General features: G+C 52.4%; 1 protein-coding gene across 1 annotated transcript in view; it reads left to right on the forward strand.

The window, feature by feature from the left end:
• The first annotated feature begins 4,862 nt into the window (after positions 1-4,862).
• The window catches only part of LOC123756237 (Fanconi anemia group J protein homolog), a 70,577-nt gene continuing 54,136 nt past the window's right edge, over positions 4,863-21,303 (forward strand). Inside the window, exon 1 of the mRNA XM_069305621.1 lies at positions 4,863-5,030. Coding sequence (XP_069161722.1) covers positions 4,863-5,030 — 168 coding nt within the window. The remainder of the gene's footprint in view (positions 5,031-21,303) is intronic.

The following is a 21,303-nucleotide window of genomic DNA, read 5'->3' on the forward strand; positions in this document are numbered from 1 at the left end:
CAGTCGCTTTGTAAGACAGTTGCTTAACTTGCACCGCTAGCTTTGCCCTCCATATAAATAGAAAGTGTCTGTCAGATATAAATTACACTGTTTATATCTTAAAATATTGAGTTATTATTTGTTATAATACTCCTTTAAGAGATGCAACTGATGATTTACCGTTAAACTTAAACTAATAGTTAGAATATTATCCCATAGGAAGAAAGAGATGACAACGAGGAATGTGTCCCAAACAACAAGAAATCTAATGGGTTTTGTTACAATAAAGAAAAGGAGTAGTTTGCATTATTCCCTCACGGGTCTCTCACGCGCCTTCCACGGGCCTCTCACGGGCTCAGCAGTGAGTGTGAACAGGAGACAACAGGTGTGTGCTGAGTTGGATTCCCACATATGTATTGTGGCAAGTTTCTCGTGAAATGCGAGGTATTGCCGAGTGACTTGCTAAAGATGCCAAAAGAGAGGAGTCGATAGGGAGGATACTGAGTGAGATCGGTTGTCATTTTATCTTATTCAAATAATCCCCCTCCTTTAGACCGATGTAAGAATATATTACGATGAATGCTTATTTCATACTCCTGTCCATGAGGCTTCCATGTCATGTTCACCAATTAGCTCCCTCCAGAAAATGTTTTGCAGTTCTTCTTTCATTCCATTATGGTCTCTTCGATGTTAATCTAGAAATAATCTGTACTAAATACTCCGAGGACACAAGGCGGGATTCCATTGATCTGTTGCACATGATATGCTACCCCCCCTCACCCTGCCGCTACCCCCCATAACTTGTCGTGTGACAATTGTGGCACGACTTGAATGCTTCTATTTCTTGTGAGTCAATCAAGCGAGGCTTGTAATCCCTCTACAGGCCAAGTGATAGGAGCCAGGTGAACTGTCCCATGTTTTTGGCTGTACAGTACCCAAACGTTTGTCATGCCAGGAGACCCTCAAAAATAGAAATGGAGGTCTTACAAAATTGTGGGCAAAAGTGGCTGATGATATTTGTGGGTGTTGTAGGCACAATTTTGACCGGCACTCCTCGTAACACATAAGCACACACTTGCTTGACTTTTAAACGCCACAACTGCATCACAAACACCATATCTTCACCAGATACCAAACAATAATCAAACACAGAAGCCTCACTTGGTCGAAGAATATAAATCATGTATTCGGTAATTAGCAAGTGAGGAATTTCAATTAAGGCCCAGCGCGACCTCCATAGTGCGGCCGGTCTATTGATATGCATGGACTGATCCCTTGGCGCTAGGACCACTGCGCAGGAAACTGTTCAGTGCGCAACCCTCCTGCAACTCAACACCAATCACTGTCTCCTTCTACTAGCACAACACATATGATTAAAAAAAAATTATTAATTAATTTTGTCAGGGGACAGCCTGCATATATATATATATTATTATATATATATTAGTATATTTTGGTAGCAGTCTTTCCTGTAGACATATATTATTAAATATGACCGAAAAAGTAAGATTAATAATTCTAACACGAATTTTCTCAATCTTTCGTACATTACGCTTCACTCTTGGAGGTAAATCAAAAATCAATTCTCCAAAATTCATTTTTATTTCTAGTTTGACGCGACACGGGCGCGTTTCGTAAAACTTATTACATTTTCAAAGACTTTAGTTCACAAATACACAACTGAATAGAACTTACGTATCTCCGATTTTATATCTACATTTGAGTGAGGTGGAAGGGGTGATGTGGCATTAACACAAGACAGAACAAAATGTGGTATTAATAGATGAAATTAATATCAACACAATAAAATTGTGTTGATGAAATTAATATATATATATTATATATTATATAATATATATTAATATATATATATATATATATATATATATATATATATATATATATATATATATATATATATATATATATATGTCGTACCTAGTAGCCAGAATGCACTTCTCGGCCTACTATGCAAGGCCCGATTTTGCCTAATAAGCCATGTTTTCCTGAATTAATATATTTTCTCTAATTTTTTTTCTTATGAAATGATAAAGCTACCCATTTCATTATGTATGAAGTCAATTTTTTGTTATTGGAGTTAAAATTAACGTAGTTATATGACCGAACCTAACCAACCCTACCTAACCTAACCTAACGTATCTTTATAGGTTAGGTTAGGTTAGGTAGCCGAAAAAGTTAGGTTAGGTTAGGTAGCTTAGGTAGTCGAAAAACAATTAATTCGTGAAAACTTGGCTTACTAGGCAAATCGGGCCTTGCATAGTAGGCCGAGAAGTGCATTCTGGCTACTAGGTACGACATATATATATATATATATATATATATATATATATATATATATATATATATATATATATATATATATATATATATATATATATATATAATATGCAAACAAGCCTGAATGGTCCCCAGCACTCTATGCAACTGAAAACTCACACCCCAGGCATGTGCTGAGAAAACTTGCTTGTGTCCAATGTGGTGCTGAGAAGGCCGGTTTGTGTTCAGGGTGGTGCTGAGAAAACCAGCGGCGGAACCTCATGGTATTTTCCCTGTCAGAGTCGTAGTTGTAAGTGTGACTGTGCCGGCGTGGAGAGTGTGAAGGACACAGATAATTCCTGGCCGCCCATTCTGACTCGGCACGGAAGGTTCCAGGTATTTGTTTTTGAGTTGTATATGTTGGTAGCTCACCTCCGATTGTCTCTCAATTTATTGTTGTCCAATAATAATTAAGATCAGTAAATTAATTGTCAAGCAGTGAAGAGATTAATAATAATAAATTTCCTGATTTTAAAGGATTTCTTCTATTGATAATTACTTAAGTCTCGGCTTTTCATGTTCTTGACCCTTCCTCAGGGCTCGGATCTTTTTAATTACAACAGCGGTTATATTATTTGGACATATGAGGAGTGGTGGCAGCGTTTAACAAAATATGATCTTACATATAATTATCCTTGTCATAATATTCAAACAGACCTCCTTTACGCCTCCTGTGGAATATGCAATAGGTTCTCAATAGAAGGGAGACGCGGTTCTTATATCATGGTGTATATATGTACCTTGATAAAGCACTTAGAATGCGAAAGAATTGATGTAAATATTTACTTATGTATTTGTGTATTTTATGGAAATATTAAAATGTGTGTTTTATTCAATATTATTATGTCTGTGAGAAGATATTACCATTACTTATAAAAAATTATTGACGAGCAAAGATTAGCGAAAAAACAGGTCAATTAAAAACTGGGACAAATAAGATACTGATAATGACAAGGAGGAGAATAGTATTTTAAATAAACATTTGGTTTCTGTAACTACTAAAGAACCTAACATTATGCCGTCAGACGAAGAAGTTTACATTGGTGAGGAAGAGCATCCAGTACATGGCAGCATATCCCAACATCCAGTACATGGCAGCATATCCCAACATCCAGTACATGGCAGCATATCTCAACATCCAGTACATGGCAGCATATCCCAACATCCAGTACATGGCAGCATATCCCAACATCCAGTACATGGCAGCATATCTCAACATCCAGTACATGGCAGCATATCCCAACATCCAGTACATGGCAGCATATCCCAACATCCAGTACATGGCAGCATATCCCAACATCCAGTACATGGCAGCATATCCCAACATCCAGTACATGGCAGCATATCCCAACATCCAGTACATGGCAGCATATCCCAACATCCAGTACATGGCAGCATATCCCAACATCCAGTACATGGCAGCATATCCCAACATTCAGTACATGGCAGCATATCCCAACATCCAGTACATGGCAGCATATTCCAACATCCAGTACATGGCAGCATATTCCAACATCCAGTACATGGCAGCATATTCCAACATCCAGTACATGGCAGCATATCCCAACATCCAGTACATGGCAGCATATCCCAACATTCAGTACATGGCAGCATATTCCAACATCCAGTACATGGCAGTATATCCCAGCATCCAGTACATGGCAACATATCCCAGCATCCAGTACATGGCAGTATATCCCAGCAACCCAACATCCAGTACATGACAGCATATCCCAACATCCAGTACATGACAGCATATCCCAACATCCAGTACATGGCAGCATATCCCAACATCCAGTACATGGCAGCATATCCCAACATCCAGTACATGGCAGCATATCCCAACATCCAGTACATGGCAGCATATCCCAACATCCAGTACATGGCAGCATATCCCAACATCCAGTACATGGCAGCATATCCCAACATCCAGTACATGGCAGCATATCCCAACATCCAGTACATGGCAGCATATCCCAACATCCATTACATGGCAGCATATCCCAACATTCAGTATATGGCAGCATATCCCAACATCCAGTACATGGCAGCATATCCCAACATTCAGTACATGGCAGCATATTCCAACATCCAGTACATGGCAGTATATCCCAGCATCCAGTACATGGCAGTATATCCCAGCAACCCAACATCCAGTACATGACAGCATATCCCAACATCCAGTACATGGCAGCATATCCCAACATCCAGTACATGGCAGCATATCCCAACATCCAGTACATGGCAGCATATCCCAACATCCAGTACATGTCAGCATATCCCAACATCCAGTACATGGCAGCATATCCCAACATCCAGTACATGGCAGCATATCCCAACATCCAGTACATGGCAGCATATCCCAACATCCAGTACATGGCAGCATATCCCAACATCCAGTACATGGCAGCATATCCCAACATTCAGTACATGGCAGCATATTCCAACATCCAGTACATGGCAGTATATCCCAGCATCCAGTACATGGCAACATATCCCAGCATCCAGTACATGGCAGTATATCCCAGCAACCCAACATCCAGTACATGACAGCATATCCCAACATCCAGTACATGGCAGCATATCCCAACATCCAGTACATGGCAGCATATCCCAACATCCAGTACATGGCAGCATATCCCAAAATCCAGTACATGGCAGTATATCCCAGCATCCAGTACATGGCAGCATATCCCAGCATCCAGTACATGGCAGTATATCCCAGCAACCCAACATCCAGTACATGACAGCATATCCCAACATCCAGTATATGGCAGCATATTCCAACATCCAGTACATGGCAGTATATCTCAGCATCCAGTACATGGCATCATATCCCAGGAAGCAAGCATCCAGTACATGACAGCATATCCTAGCAAATAGCATCCATTACATGAGAGCATATTTCAGCAACCCAGCATGCATTACGTGACAGCATATCCCAGCAACCCAGCATACAGTACGTGGCAGCATATCCCAGCATCCAGTACATGACAGCATATCCCAGCATCCAGTACATGACAGCATATCCCAGGAACCCAGCATCCAGTACATGTCAGCATATCCCAGGAACCCAGCATCCAGTACATGACAGCATATCCCAGCATCCAGTACATGACAGCATATCCCAGCAACTCAACATCCAGTACATGACAGCATATCTCAGCAACCCAGTATCCAGTACATGATAGCATATCTCAGCAAGCCAGCATCCAGTACATGATAGCATATCTCAGCAAGCCAGGATTATCTTTCCAGCATGCTGGCCATCTAGTCCACGTGCGACACCTATTGGTTTGTTATTATCCCGCTGGGGGAGAGTTAGCGGGTGTCGGCGGCATACACATGGCTTCCACCGCCGTCCTCTGACGGACTGTGGCTGCGTGCACCAGCTGTTGCACGCTGCTCCTGAACCACGCAACGCCACACACCACCCTAACGCACACAGCACCCAACACACTATCCCCTCCCCACACATCACCCCTACTCAAGTGGGGGAGTATGGGGGAAAGTGGGGGAGTATGGGGGAAAGTGAGGGAGTATGAGGGAAAGTGGGGGTGTATGGAGGAGTGAAGAGGAAAGTGGGGGTGTATGGAGGAGTGAAGAGGTAAGTGGGGAAGTATGGGGGAAAGTGGGGGAATATGGGGGAGTGAGAAGGAAAGTGGGGAAGTATGGGGGAAAGTGGAGGAGTATGGGGGAAAGTGGGGGAGTATGGGGGAGTGAGAAGGAAAGTGGGGAAGAATGGGGGAAAGTGGGGGAGTATGGGGAAGAATGGGGGGAAGAATGGAGGAAAGTGGGGGAGTATGGCGGAAAGTGGGGGAGTGAAGGGGAGTGAAGGGGAAAGTGGGGGAGTGAAGGGGAATGTGGGGGAGTGGGGGGGAAAGTGGGGGAGAGTATGGGGGAAAGTGGGGGAGTATGGGGGAAAGTGGGGGAGTGAAGGGGAAGTCGGAATTTCAAACTGCGAATAGGTGCAGAGAGCAAGAATTTGGGTCCAAAATATGGCTCAGGTATCGAATTTGGGATGTTTGGGATATTTTGAAAAATGCAGGGGGGTTTGGGCAAAATGTGACCCACAGCCGCTTTCAGTAATTGGCATATTTTTGGAATAAAAAGTCGGAATTTAAAACTGCGAATAGGTGCAGAGAGCCAGAATTTAAGTCCAAAATATGGCTAAGGTATCGATTTTATTTTTTTATTTATTTTTTTTTTTTTTTTAAGATATATACAAGAGTTGATACATTCTTGTACAGCCACTAGTACCCGTAGCGTTTCGGGCAAGTCCTTAATCCTATGGTCCCTGGAATACGATCCCCTGCCGCAAAGAATCGTTTTTTCATCCAAGTACACATTTCATCCAAGTACACTCAGACCTGTGGGTGCTCGCTCAGACCTGTGGGTGCTCGCTCAGACCTGTGGGTGCTCGCTCACACCTGTGGGTGCTCGCTCACACCTGTGGGTGCTCGCTCACACCTGTGGGTGCTCGCTCACACCTGTGGGTGCTCGCTCTCACCTGTGGGTGCTCGCTCACACCTGTGGGTGCTCGCTCACACCTGTGGGTGCCCGCTCACACCTGTGGGTGCTCGCTCACATCTGTGGGTTCTCGCTCACACCTGTGGGTGCCCGCTCACACCTGTGGGTGCTCGCTCACACCTGTGGGTGCTCGCTCACACCTGTGGGTGCTAGCTCACACCTGTGGGTGCTCGCTCACACCTGTGGGTGCTCGCTCAGACCTGTGGGTGCTCGCTCACACCTGTGGGTGCTCGCTCAGACCTGTGGGTGCTCGCTCACACCTGTGGGTGCTCGCTCAGACCTGTGGGTGCTCGCTCAGACCTGTGGGTGCTTATTAACACCTGTGGGTGCTCGCTCACACCTGTGGGTTCTCGCTCACACCTGTGTGTTCTCGCTCACACCTGTGGGTGCTCGCTCACACCTGTGGGTGCTCGCTCACACCTGTGGGTGCTCGCTCACACCTGTGGGTGCTCGCTCACACCTGTGGGTGCTTATTCACACCTGTGGGTGCTCGCTCACACCTGTGGGTTCTCGCTCACACCTGTGGGTGCTCGCTCACACCTGTAGGTGCTCGCTCACACCTGTGGGTGCTCGCTCACACCTGTGGGTGCTCGCTCACACCTGTGGGTGCTTATTCACACCTGTGGGTGCTCGCTCAGACCAGTGGGTTCTCGCTCAGACCAGTGGGTTCTCGCTCAGACCTGTGACTGCTCGCTCACACCTGTGGGTGCTCGCTCACACCTGTGGGTGCTCGCTCACACCTGTAGGTGCTCGCTCACACCTGTGGGTGCTAGCTCACACCTGTGGGTGCTCGCTCACACCTGTGGGTGCTCGCTCACACCTGTGGGTGCTCGCTCAGACCTGTGGGTGCTTATTCACACCTGTGGGTGCTCGCTCACACCTGTGGGTTCTCGCTCACACCTGTGGGTGCTCGCTCACACTTGTGGGTGCTCGCTCACACCTGTGGGTGCTCGGCCACACCTGTGGGTGCTCGCTCACACCTGTGGGTGCTCGCTCACACCTGTGGGTGCTCGCTCACACCTGTGGGTGCTTATTCACACCTGTGGGTGCTCGCTCAGACCAGTGGGTTCTCGCTTACACCTGTGAGTGCTCGCTCAGACCTATGGGTGCTCGCTCACACCTGTGGGTGCTCGCTCACACCTGTGGGTGCTCGCTCACACCTGTGGGTGCTCGCTCACACCTGTGGGTGCTCGCTCAGACCTGTGGGTGCTTACTAACACCTGTGGGTGCTCGGTCACACCTGTGGGTGCTCGGTCACACCTGTGGGTGCTCGGTCACACCTGTGGGTGCTCGGTCACACCTGTGGGTGCCCGATCGGACCTGTGGGTTCCCGGTCACACCTGTGGGTGCTGGATCGGACCTGTGGGTGCTGGATCGGACCTGTGGGTGCTGGATCGGACCTGTGGGTGCTGGATCGGACCTGTGGGTGCTCGATCGGACCTGTGGGTGCTCGATCGGACCTGTGGGTGCCCGGTCGGACCTGTGGGTGCCCGGTCGGACCTGTGGGTGCCCGGTCGGACCTGTGGGTGCCCGGTCAGACCTGTGGGTGCCCGGTCGGACCTGTGGGTGCCCGGTCGGACCTGTGGGTGCCCGGTCACACCTGTGGGTGCCCGATCGGACCTGTGGGTGCCCGATCGGACCTGTGGGTGCCCGATCGGACCTGTGGGTGCCCGTTCGGACCTGTGGGTGCCAGATCGGACCTGTGGGTGCTCGATTGGACCTGTGGGTGCTCGGTCACTCCTGTGGGTGCTCGATCGGACCTGTGGGTGCTCGTTCGGACCTGTGGGTGCTCGTTCGGACCTGTGGGTGCTCGTTCGGACCTGTGGGTGCTCGATCGGACCTGTGGGTGCTCGATCGGACTTGTGGGTGCTCGGTCGGACCTGTGGGTGCCCGATGGAACCTGTGGGTGCCCGGTCGGACCTGTGGGTGCCCGGTCGGACCTGTGGGGGCCCGGTCACACCTGTGGGTGCTCGATCGGACCTGTGGGTGCTCGATCGGACCTGTGGGTGCCCGATCGGACCTGTGGGTGCCCGATCAGTCCTGTGGGTGCCCGATCGGTCCTGTGGGTGCCCGATCGGTCCTGTGGGTGCCCGATCGGTCCTGTGGGTGCCCGATCGGACCTGTGGGTGCCCGATCGGACCTGTGGGTGCCCGATCGGACCTGTGGGTGCTCGTTCCGACCTGTGGGAGCTCGTTCCGACCTGTGGGTGCTCGTTCAGACCTGTGGGTGCTCGTTCAGACCTGTGGGTGCTCGATTGGACCTTTGGGTGATCGGTCACACCTGTGGGTGCTCGTTCGGACCTGTGGGTGCTCGATCGGACCTGTGGGTGCTCGATCGGACCTGTGGGTGCTCGATCGGACCTGTGGGTGCTCGGTCACACCTGTGGGTGCTCGGTCACACCTGTGGGTGCTCGGTCACACCTGTGGGTGGCCGATTGGACCTGTGGGTGCCCGATCGGACCTGTGGGTTCCCGGTCATACCTGTGGGTGCTCGATCGGACCTGTGGGTGCTCGATCGGACCTGTGGGTGCTCGTTCGGACCTGTGGGTGCTCGTTCGGACCTGTGGGTGCTCGTTCGGACCTGTGGGTGCTCGATCGGACCTGTGGGTGCTCGGTCGGACCTGTGGGAGCTCGATGGGACCTGTGGGTGCCCGATGGGACCTGTGGGTGCCCGATGGGACCTGTGGGTGCCCGATGGGACCTGTGGGTGCCCGATGGGACCTGTGGGTGCCCGATGGGACCTGTGGGTGCCCGATGGGACCTGTGGGTGCCCGGTCGGACCTGTGGGTGCCCGGTCGGACCTGTGGGTGCCCGGTCGGACCTGTGGGTGCCCGGTGGGACCTGTGGGTGCCCGGTGGGACCTGTGGGTGCCCGATCGGACCTGTGGGTGCCCGATCGGACCTGTGGGTGCTCGATCGGACCTGTGGGTGCTCGGTCGGACCTGTGGGTGCTCGATCGGACCTGTGGGTGCTCGATCGGACCTGTGGGTGTCCGGTCGGACCTGTGGGTGCCCGATCGGACCTGTGGGTGCTCGATTGGACCTGTGGGTGCTCGATGGGACCTGTGGGTGCTCGATCGGACTTGTGAGTGCTCGTTCGGACCTGTGGGTGCTCGATCGGACCTGTGGGTGCTCGTTCGGACCTGTGGGTGCTCGATCGGACCTGTGGGTGCTCGATCGGACGTGTGGGTGCTCGGTCGGACCTGTGGGTGCTCGATGGGACCTGTGGGTGCTCGATGGGACCTGTGGGTGCTCGATCGGACCTGTGGGTGCTCGATCGGACCTGTGGGTGCTCGATCGGACCTGTGGGTGCCCGATGGGACCTGTGGGTGCCCGATGGGACCTGTGGGTGCCCGATGGGACCTGTGGGTGCCCGATGGGACCTGTGGGTGCCCGATGGGACCTGTGGGTGCCCGATGGGACCTGTGGGTGCCCGATGGGACCTGTGGGTGCCCGATGGGACCTGTGGGTGCCCGATCGGACCTGTGGGTGCCCAGTCACACCTGTGGGTGCCCGGTCACACCTGTGGGTGCTCGATCGGACCTGTGGGTGCTCGTTCGGACCTGTGAGTGCTCGATCGGACCTGTGGGTGCTCGATCGGACCTTTGGGTGCTCGATCGGACCTTTGGGTGCCCGCTCACACCTGTAGGTGCCCGGTCGGACCTGTGGGTGCCCGGTCGGACCTGTGGGTGCCCGGTCGAACCTGTGGGTGCCCGGTCGGACCTGTGGGTGCCCGGTTGGACCTGTGGGTGCCCGGTGGGACCTGTGGGTGCCCGATCGGACCTGTGGGTGCCCGATCGGACCTGTGGGTGCTCGATCGGACCTGTGGGTGCTCGGTCGGACCTGTGGGTGCTCGATCGGACCTGTGGGTGCTCGATCGGACCTGTGGGTGTCCGGTCGGACCTGTGGGTGCCCGGTCGGACCTGTGGGTGCCCGGTCGGACCTGTGGGTGCCCGGTCGGACCTGTGGGTGCCCGGTCGGACCTGTGGGTGCCCGGTCGGACCTGTGGGTGCCCGGTCGGATCTGTGGGTGCTCGGTCGGACCTGTGGGTGCTCGGTCGGACCTGTGGGTGCTCGATCGGACCTGTGGGTGCTCGATCGGACCTGTGGGTGCTCGATCGGACTTGTGGGTGCTCGATCGGACCTGTGGGTGCTCGATCGGACCTGTGTGTGCCCTGTCGGACCTGTGGGTGCTCGATCGGACCTGTGGGTGCCCGGTCGGACCTGTGGGTGCCCGGTCGGACCTGTGTGTGCCCGGTCGGACCTGTGTGTGCCCGGTCGGACCTGTGGGTGCCCGGTCGGACCTGTGGGTGCTCGATCGGACCTGTGGGTGCTCGATCGGACCTGTGGGTGCCCGCTCACACCTGTGGGTGCCCGGTCGGACCTGTGGGTGCAAGGTCGGACCTGTGGGTGCCCGGTCACACCTGTGGGTGCCCGATCGGACCTGTGGGTGCCCGTTCGGACCTGTGGGTGCTTGATTGGACCTGTGGGTGCTCGGTCGGACCTGTGGGTGCTCGGTCGGACCTGTGGGTGCTCGGTCACACCTGTGGGTGCTCGGTCACACCTGTGGGTGCTCGATCGGACCTGTGGGTGCTCGATCGGACCTGTGGGTGCTCGATCGGACCTGTGGGTGCCCGCTCACACCTGTGGGTGCCCGGTCGGACCTGTGGGTGCCCGGTCGGACCTGTGGGTGCTCGGTCACACCTGTGGGTGCCCGATCGGACCTGTGGGTGCCCGTTCGGACCTGTGGGTGCTCGATTGGACCTGTGGGTGCTCGGTCACTCCTGTGGGTGCTCGGTCACTCCTGTGGGTGCTCGATCGGACCTGTGGGTGCTCGTTCGGACCTGTGGGTGCTCGATAGGACCTGTGGGTGCTCGATAGGACCTGTGGGTGCTCGATAGGACCTGTGGGTGCTCGATCGGACCTGTGGGTGCTCGATCGGACCTGTGGGTGCTCGATCGGACCTGTGGGTGCTCGATCGGACCTGTGGGTGCTCGGTCGGACCTGTGGGGTCCCGGCCGGACCTGTGGGTGCCCGGTCGGACCTGTGGGTGCCCGGTCGGACCTGTGGGTGCCCGGTCGGACCTGTGGGTGCCCGGTCGGACCTGTGGGTGCTCGGTCGGACCTGTGGGTGCTCGGTCGCACCTGTGGGTGCTCGGTCGCACCTGTGGGTGCTCGGTCGCACCTGTGGGTGCTCGGTAGCACCTGTGGGTGCTCGATCGGACCTGTGGGTACTCGATCGGACCTGTGGGTGCTCGATCGGACCTGTGGGTGCTCGATCGGACCTGTGGGTGCCCTGTCGGACCTGTGGGTGCCCTGTCGGACCTGTGGGTGCCCTGTCGGACCTGTGGGTGCTCGATCGGACCTGTGGGTGCCCGGTCGGACCTGTGGGTGCCCGGTCGGACCTGTGTGTGCCCGGTCGGACCTGTGTGTGCCCGGTCGGACCTGTGGGTGCCCGGTCGGACCTGTGGGTGCCCGGTCACACCTGTGGGTGCCCGGTCACACCTGTGGGTGCCCGATCGGACCTGTGGGTGCCCGTTCGGACCTGTGGGTGCTTGATTGGACCTGTGGGTGCTCGGTCGGACCTGTGGGTGCTCGGTCGGACCTGTGGGTGCTCGGTCACACCTGTGGGTGCTCGATCGGACCTGTGGGTGCTCGATCGGACCTGTGGGTGCTCGATCGGACCTGTGGGTGCTCGATCGGACCTGTGGGTGCCCGGTCGGACCTGTGGGTGCCCGGTCGGACCTGTGGGTGCTCGGTCACACCTGTGGGTGCCCGATCGGACCTGTGGGTGCCCGTTCGGACCTGTGGGTGCTCGATTGGACCTGTGGGTGCTCGTTCACTCCTGTGGGTGCTCGATCGGACCTGTGGGTGCTCGTTCGGACCTGTGGGTGCTCGATAGGACCTGTGGGTGCTCGATAGGACCTGTGGGTGCTCGATCGGACCTGTGGGTGCTCGATCGGACCTGTGGGTGCTCGATCGGACCTGTGGGTGCTCGATCGGACCTGTGGGTGCTCGCAGGATTTTTGGCCGCTAGCGGCAAAAATCGCGCGATTTTTGGCCGCTAGCGGCGAAATTCGCACTGTTTTTGGCCGCTAGCGGCCAAAAATCGCGCGATTTTCCCCGCTAGCGGCCAGAAACTATGCGATTTTTGCAGCTGGCGGGCAAAAATAGCGCGATTTTCGCCGCTACCGGCCAAAAACCGCGCGATTTTCGCCGCTAGCGGCCAGAAATCATGCGATTTTCGCAGCTGGCGGGCAAAAATCGCGATTTTCGCCGCTACCGGCCATAAATAGCGCGATTTTCGCCGCTACAGGCCAAAAACTCCGCGATTTTCTCCGCTACCGGCCAAAAACCGCGCGATTTTCGCCGCTAGCGGCCAAAAACCATGCGATTTTCGCAGCTGGCGGGCAAAAATCGCGATTTTCGCCGCTACCGGCCAAAAACCGCGCGATTTTCGCCGCTAGCGGCCAAAAATCGGTCGATTTTTGCCGCTAACGGCTGAAAACCGCGCTATTTTCGACGCTACCGGCCAGAAACCATGCGATTTTTGCAGGTGGCGGGCAAAAATCGCGCGAATTCCGCCGCTACCTGCCAAAAATCGACCAATTTTCGCCGCTAGCGTCAAAAAAGACGCTATTTTCGCCGCTAGCGGCCAAAAATGGGGCGATTTTCGCCGCTAGCGGCCAAAAATCGTGCAAATTTCGCCGCTAGCGGCCAAAAATCGTGCGAATTTCTTCGCTAGCGGCCAAAAATCGCGCGATTTACCCTGCTAGCGGCCAGAAACTATGCGATTTTTGCAGCTGGTGAGCAAAAATAGCGCGATTTTCGCCACTACCGGCCAAAAACCGCGCGATTTTCGCCTCTACCGGCCAAATACCATGCGATTTTCGCAGCTGGCGGGCAAAAATCGCGATTTTCGCCGCTACCAGCCAAAAATAGCGCGATTTTCGCCGCTAGCGGCCAAAAACCCTGCGATTTTCGCCGCTAGCGGCCAAAAATCGTGCGAATTTCGCCGCTACCGGCCAAAAACCGCGCGATTTTCGCCGCTAGCGGCCAAAAACCATGCGATTTTCGCAGCTGGCGGGCAAAAATCGCGATTTTCGCCGTTACCGGCCAAAAATAGCGCGATTTTCGCAGCTAGCGGCCAAAAACCGTGCGATTTTCGCCGCTAGCGGCCAAAAACCGTGCGATTTTCGCCGCTAGCAGCCAAAAATCGGGCGATTTTTGCCGCTTACGGCCGAAAACCGCGCTATTTGCGACGCTAGCGACCAGAAACCATGCGATTTTTGCAGCTGGCGGGCAAAAATCGCGAGAATTTCTCCGCTACCTGCCAAAATTCGACCGATTTTCGCCTTTAGCGGCCAAAAAAGGGGCTATTTTCGCCGCTAGCGGTAAAAAATGGGGCGATTTTCACCGCTAGCGGCCAAAAATCGTGCAAATTTCGCCGCTAGCGGCCAAAAATCGTGCGCATTTCGCCGCTAGCGGCCAAAAATCGCGCGATTTTCGCCGCTAGCGGCCAGAAACTATGCGATTTTTGCAGCTGGCGGGCAAAAATAGCGTGATTTTCGCCGCTACCGGCCAAAAACCGCGCGATTTTCGCCGATAGCGGCCAAAAATCGTGCGAATTTCGCCGCTAGCGGCCAAAAACCGTGCGATTTTCGCCGCTGGTGGGCAAAAATCGTGCAAATTTCGCCGCTAGCGGCCAAAAATCGTGCGAATTTCGCCGCTAGCGGCCAAAAACCGTGCGATTTTCGCCGCTAGCGGCCAAAAATCGGGCGATTTTTGCCGCTAACGGCCGAAAACCGCGCTATTTTCGACGCTAGCGGCCAGAAACCATGCGATTTTTGCAGCTGGCGGGCAAAAATCGCGCGAATTTCGCCGCTACCTGCCAAAAATCGACCAATTTTCGCCGCTAGCGGCCAAAAAAGTTTTTTTTTTTCGCCGCTAGCGGCCAAAAATGGGTCTTTTTTCGCCGCTAGCGGCCAAAAATGGGGCTTTTTTTCGCCGCTAGCGGCCAAAAATGGGACGATTTTTGCCGCTAGCGGCCAAAAACCGCGCGATTGTCGCCGTTAGCGGCCAAAAACCATGCGATTTTCGCAGCTGGCGATCAAAAATCGCGATTTTCGCCGCTACCGGCCAAAAATCGGGCGATTTTTGTTGCTAACGGCTGAAAACCGCGCTATTTTCGACGCTAGCGGCCAGAAACCATGCGATTTTTGCAGCTGGCGGGCAAAAATCGCACGAATTTCGCCGCTACCTGCCAAAAATCGACCAATTTTCGCCGCTAGCGGCCAAAAAAGGGGCTTTTTTCGCCACTAGCGGCCAAAAATGGGACGATTTTCGCCGCTAGCGGGCAAAAATCGTGCAAATTTCGCCGCTAGTGGCCAAAAATCGTGCGAATTTCTTCGCTAGCTGCCAAAAATCGCGCGATTTTCCCCGCTAGCGGCCAGAAACTATGCGATTTTTAAAGCTGGCGGGCAAAAATCGCGTGATTTTCGCCGCTACCGGCAAAAAACTGCGCGATTTTCGCCGCTAGCGGCCAAAAACCATGCGATTTTCGCAGCTGGCGGGCAAAAATCGCGTGATTTTCGCCGCTACCGGCCAGAAACTGCGTGATTGTCGCCGCTAGCGGCCAAAAACCGTGCGATTTTCACAGCTGGCGGGCAAAAATCGCGTGATTTTCGCCGCTACCGGCCAGAAACTGCGTGATTGTCGCCGCTACCGGCCAAAAATCGCGCGATTTAAGCCGCTAGCGGCCAAAAACCGTGCGATTTTCGCCGCTAGCGGCCAAAAATCGTGCGAATTTCTTCGCTAGCGGCCAAAAATCGCTCGATTTTCCCCGCTAGCGGCCAGAAACTATGCGATTTTTGCAGCTGGCGGGGCAAAAATAGCGCGATTTTCGCCGCTACCGGCCAAAAACCGCGCGATTTTGGCCGCTAGCGGCCAAAAATCATGCGATTTTCGCAGCTGGCGGGCAAAAATCGCGATTTTCGCCGCTTCCGGCAAAAAATAGCGCGATTTTCGCCGCTAGCGGCCAAAAACAGTGCGAATTTCGCCGCTAGCGGCCAAAAATCGCGCGATTTTCGCCGCTAGCGGCCAAAAATTGCGCGATTTTCGCCGCTAGCGGCCAAAAACCATGCGATTTTTGCAGCTGGCGGGCAAAAATCGCGTGATTTTTGCCGCTACCAGCCAGAAACCGCGTGATTGTCGCCGCTAGTGGCCAAAAACCGTGCGATTTTTGGCCGGTAGCGGCTTAAATCGCGCGATTTAAGCCGCTACCGGACAAAAATCGCGCGATTTAAGCCGCTACCGGCCAAAAATCGTGCAAATTTCGCCGCTAGCGGCCAAAAATCGTGCGAATTTCGCCGCTAGCGGCCAAAAATCGCGCTATTTTCGCCGCTAGCGGCCAGAAACTATGCGATTTTTGCAGCTAGCGGGCAAAAATCGCGCGAATTTCGCCACTACCTGCCAAAAATCGTCCAAATTTCGCCGCTAGCGGCCAAAAATCATGCGAATTTCTTCGCTAGCGGCCAAAAATCGCGCGATTTTCCCTGCTAGCGGCCAGAAACTATGCGATTTTTGCAGCTGGCGAGCAAAAATAGCGCGATTTTCGCCGCTACCGGCCGAAAACCGCGCTGTTTTCGACGCTAGCGGCCAGAAACCATGCGATTTTTGCAGCTGGCGGGCAAAAATAGCGCGATTTTCGCCGCTACCGGCCAAAAACCGCGCGATTTTCGCCGCTAGCGGCCAAAAACCATGCGATTTTCGCAGCTGGCGGGCAAAAATCGCGATTTTCGCCGCTAGCGGCAGAAAATAGTGCGATTTTCGCCGCTAGCGGCAAAAAACCGTGCGATTTTCACAGCTGGCCGGCAAAAATCGCGCGATTTAAGCCGCTACCGGCCAAAAATCGTGCAAATTTCGCCGCTAGCGACCAAAAATCGTACGATTTTCGAGGCTACCGGCCAAAAACTATGCGATTTTTGCAGCTGGCGGGGCAAAAATAGCGCGATTTTCGCCGCTACCGGCCAAAAACCGCGCGATTTCGCAGCTACCGGCCAAAAATCGTACGATTTTCGAGGCTAGCGGCCAAAAACCGTGCGATTTTCGCCGCTAGCGGCCAAAAATCGGGCGATTTTTGCCGCTAACGGCCGAAAACCGCGCTATTTTCGCCTCTAGCGGCCAGAAACTATGCGATTTTTGCAGCTTGCGGGCAAAAATAGCGCGATTTTCGCCGCTACCGGCCAAAAACCGCGCGATTGTCGCCGCTAGCGGCCAAAAACCATGCGATTTTCGCAGCTGGCGATCAAAAATCGCGATTTTCGCCGCTACCGGCCAAAAATTGGTCGATTTTTGGCAGGTAGCGGCTGAAAACCGCGCTATTTTCGACGCTAGCGGCCAGAAACCATGCGATTTTTGCAGCTGGCGGGCAAAAATCGCGCGAATTTCGCCGCTACCTGCCAAAAATCGACCAATTTTCGCCGCTAGCGGCCAAAAAAGGGGCTTTTTTCGCCACTACCGGCCAAAAATGGGACGATTTTCGCCGCTAGCGGTCAAAAATGGTGCAAATTTCGCCGCTAGTGGCCAAAAATCGTGCGAATTTCTTCGCTAGCTGCCAAAAATCGCGCGATTTTCCCCGCTAGCGGCCAGAAACTATGCGATTTTTGAAGCTGGCGGGCAAAAATCGCGTGATTTTCGCCGCTACCGGCAAAAAACTGCGCGATTTTCGCCGCTAGCGGCCAAAAACCATGCGATTTTCGCAGCTGGCGGGCAAAAATCGCGTGATTTTCGCCGCTACCGGCCAGAAACTGCGTGATTGTCGCCGCTAGCGGCCAAAAACCGTGCGATTTTCACAGCTGGCGGGCAAAAATCGCGTGATTTTCGCCGCTACCGGCCAGAAACTGCGTGATTGTCGCCGCTACCGGCCAAAAATCGCGCGATTTAAGCCGCTAGCGGCCATAAACCGTGCGATTTTCGCCGCTAGCGGCCAAAAATCGTGCGAATTTCTTCGCTAGCGGCCAAAAATCGCTCGATTTTCCCCGCTAGCGGCCAGAAACTATGCGATTTTTGCAGCTGGCGGGGCAAAAATAGTGCGATTTTCGCCGCTACCGGCCAAAAACCGCGCGATTTTGGCCGCTAGCGGCCAAAAATCATGCGATTTTCGCAGCTGGCGGGCAAAAATCGCGATTTTCGCCGCTTCCGGCCAAAAATAGCGCGATTTTCGCCGCTAGCGGCCAAAAACAGTGCGAATTTCGCCGCTAGCGGCCAAAAATCGCGCGATTTTCGCCGCTAGCGGCCAGAAACCATGCGATTTTCGCAGCTGGCGGGCAAAAATCGCGCGAATTTCGCCGCTACCTGCCAAAAATCGACCAATTTTCGCCGCTAGCGCCCAGAAACTATGCGATTTTTGCAGCTGGCGGGCGAAAATACCGTGATTTTCGCCGCTACCGGCCAGAAACCGCGCGATTTTCGCCGATAGCGGCCAAAAATCGTGCAAATTTCGCCGCTAGCGGCCAAAAATCGTGCGAATTTCGCCGCTAGCGTCGAAAATAGCGCGGTTTTCGACGCTAGCGGCCAAAAATCGGGCGATTTTTGCCGCTAACGGCCGAAAACCGCGCTATTTTCGACGCTAGCGGCCAGAAACCATGCGATTTTTGCAGCTGGCGGGCAAAAATCGCGCGAATTTCGCCGCTATCTGCCAAAAATCGACCAATTTTCGCCGCTAGCGGCCAAAAAAGGTTTTTTTCTCGCCACTAGCGGCCAAAAATGGGACGATTTTCGCCGCTAGCGGCCAAAAATGGTGCAAATTTCGCCGCTAGTGGCCAAAAATCGTGCGAATTTCTTCGCTAGCTGCCAAAAATCGCGCGATTTTCCCCGCTAGCGGCCAGAAACTATGCGATTTTTGAAGCTGGCGGGCAAAAATCGCGTGATTTTCGCCGCTACCGGCAAAAAACTGCGCGATTTTCGCCGCTAGCAGCCAAAAACCATGCGATTTTCGCAGCTGGCGGGCAAAAATCGCGTGATTTTCGCCGCTACCGGCCAGAAACTGCGTGATTGTCGCCGCTAGCGGCCAAAAACCGTGCGATTTTCACAGCTGGCGGGCAAAAATCGCGTGATTTTCGCCGCTACCGGCCAGAAACTGCGTGATTGTCGCCGCTACCGGCCAAAAATCGCGCGATTTAAGCCGCTAGCGGCCAAAAACCGTGCGATTTTCGCCGCTAGCGGGCAAAAATCGTGCGAATTTCTTCGCTAGCGGCCAAAAATCGCTCGATTTTCCCCGCTAGAAAACTGAAACTATGCGATTTTTGCAGCTGGCGGGGCAAAAATAGCGCGATTTTCGCCGCTACCGGCCAAAAACCGCGCGATTTTGGCCGCTAGCGGCCAAAAATCATGCGATTTTCGCAGCTGGCGGGCAAAAATCGCGATTTTCGCCGCTTCCGGCCAAAAATAGCGCGATTTTCGCCGCTAGCGGCCAAAAACAGTGCGAATTTCGCCGCTAGCGGCCAAAAATCGCGCGAATTTCGCCGCTACCGGCCAAAAATTGCGCGATTTTCGCCGCTAGCGGCCAAAAACCATGCGATTTTTGCAGCTGGCGGGCAAAAATCGCGTGATTTTTTGCCGCTACCAGCCAGAAACCGCGTGATTGTCGCCGGTAGTGGCCAAAAATCGCGCGATTTAAGCCGCAAAAGTAGCGAAAATAGCCCAATTTTGGGCTAAAAAGTAGCAAAAGTAGCGAAATTTTGGGCAAAAAGTAGCGAAAGTAGCCCAATTTTGGGCTAAAAAGTAGCAAAAGTAGCAAAATTTTGGGCTAAAAAGTAGCAAAAGTAGCGAAATTTTGGGAAAAAGTAGCGAAAGTAGCCCAATTTTTGGGCTAGAAAGTAGCGAAATTTTGGGCAAAAAGTAGCGAAAATAGCCCAATTTTGGGCTAAAAAGTAGCAAAAGTAGCGAAATTTTGGGCAAAAAGTAGCGAAAGTAGCCCAATTTTGGGCTAAAAAGTAGCAAAAGTAGCGAAATTTTGGGAAAAGTAGCGAAAGTAGCGCAATTTTGGGCTAAAAAGCAGCGAAATTTTGGGAAAAAGTAGCGAAAGTAGCCCAATTTTTGGTCTAGAAAGTAGCGAAATTTTGGGCAAAAAGTAGCGAAAATAGCCCAATTTTGGGCTAAAAAGTAGCGAAATTTTGGGCAAAAAGTAGCGAAAATAGCCCAATTTTGGGCTAAAAAGTAGCGAAATTTTGGGCAAAAAGTAGCGAAAGTAGCCCAATTTTGGGCTAAAAATTAGCAAAAGTAGCGAAATTTTGGGCAAAAAGTAGCGAAAGTAACCCAATTTTGGGCTAAAAAGTAGCAAAAGTAGCGAAATTTTGGGCTACAAAGTACCGAAAGTAGCCCAATTTTGGGCTAAAAAGTAGCAAAAGTAGCGAAATTTTGGGCTAAAAAGTAGCGAAAGTAGCCCAATTTTGGGCTAAAAAGTAGCAAAAGTAGCGAAATTTTGGGATAAAAAGTAGCGAAAGTAACCCAATTTTGGGCTAAAAAGTAGCAAAATTTTGAGAAAAAAGTAGCGAAAGTAGCCCAATTTTGGGCTAAAAAGTAGCAAAAGTAGCCCAATTTTGGGCTAAAAAGTAGCAAAAGTAGTGAAATTTTGGGAAAAAGTAGCGAAAGTAGCCCAATTTTGGGCTAAAAAGTAGCGAAATTTTGGGCAAAAAGTAGCGAAAGTAGCCCAATTTTGGGCTAAAAAGTAGCGAAATTTTGGGAAAAAGTAGCGAAAGTAGCCCAATTTTGGGCTAAAAAGTAGCGAAATTTTGGGAAAAAGTAGCGAAAGTAGCCCAATTTTAGGCTAAAAAGTAGCGAAATGTTGGGCAAAAGTAGCGAAAATAGCCCAATTTTGGGCTAAAAAATAGCAAAAGTAGCGAAATTTTGGGCAAAAAGTAGCGAAAGTAGCCCAATTTTGGGCTAAAAAGTAGCAAAAGTAGCGAAATTTTGGGCAAAAAGTGGCGAAAGTAGCCCAATTTTGGGCTAAAAAGTAGCGAAATTTTAGGAAAAAGTAGCGAAAGTAGCCCAATTTTTGGGCTAGAAAGTAGCGAAATTTTGGGCAAAAAGTAGTGAAAATAGCCCAATTTTGGGCTAAAAAGTAGCAAAAGTAGCGAAATTTTGGGCAAAAAGTAGCGAAAGTAACCCAATTTTGGGCTAAAAAGTAGCAAAAGTAGCGAAATTTTGGGCTACAAAGTACCGAAAGTAGCCCAATTTTGGGCTAAAAAGTAGCAAAAGTAGCGAAATTTTGGGCTAAAAAGTAGCGAAAGTAGCCCAATTTTGGGCTAAAAAGTAGCAAAAGTAGCGAAATTTTGGGATAAAAAGTAGCGAAAGTAACCCAATTTTGGGCTAAAAAGTAGCAAAATTTTGAGAAAAAAGTAGCGAAAGTAGCCCAATTTTGGGCTAAAAAGTAGCAAAAGTAGCCCAATTTTGGGCTAAAA

Source organism: Procambarus clarkii, chromosome 55 (genome assembly GCF_040958095.1).
Source record: "Procambarus clarkii isolate CNS0578487 chromosome 55, FALCON_Pclarkii_2.0, whole genome shotgun sequence".
Lineage (NCBI taxonomy): Eukaryota > Metazoa > Arthropoda > Malacostraca > Decapoda > Cambaridae > Procambarus > Procambarus clarkii.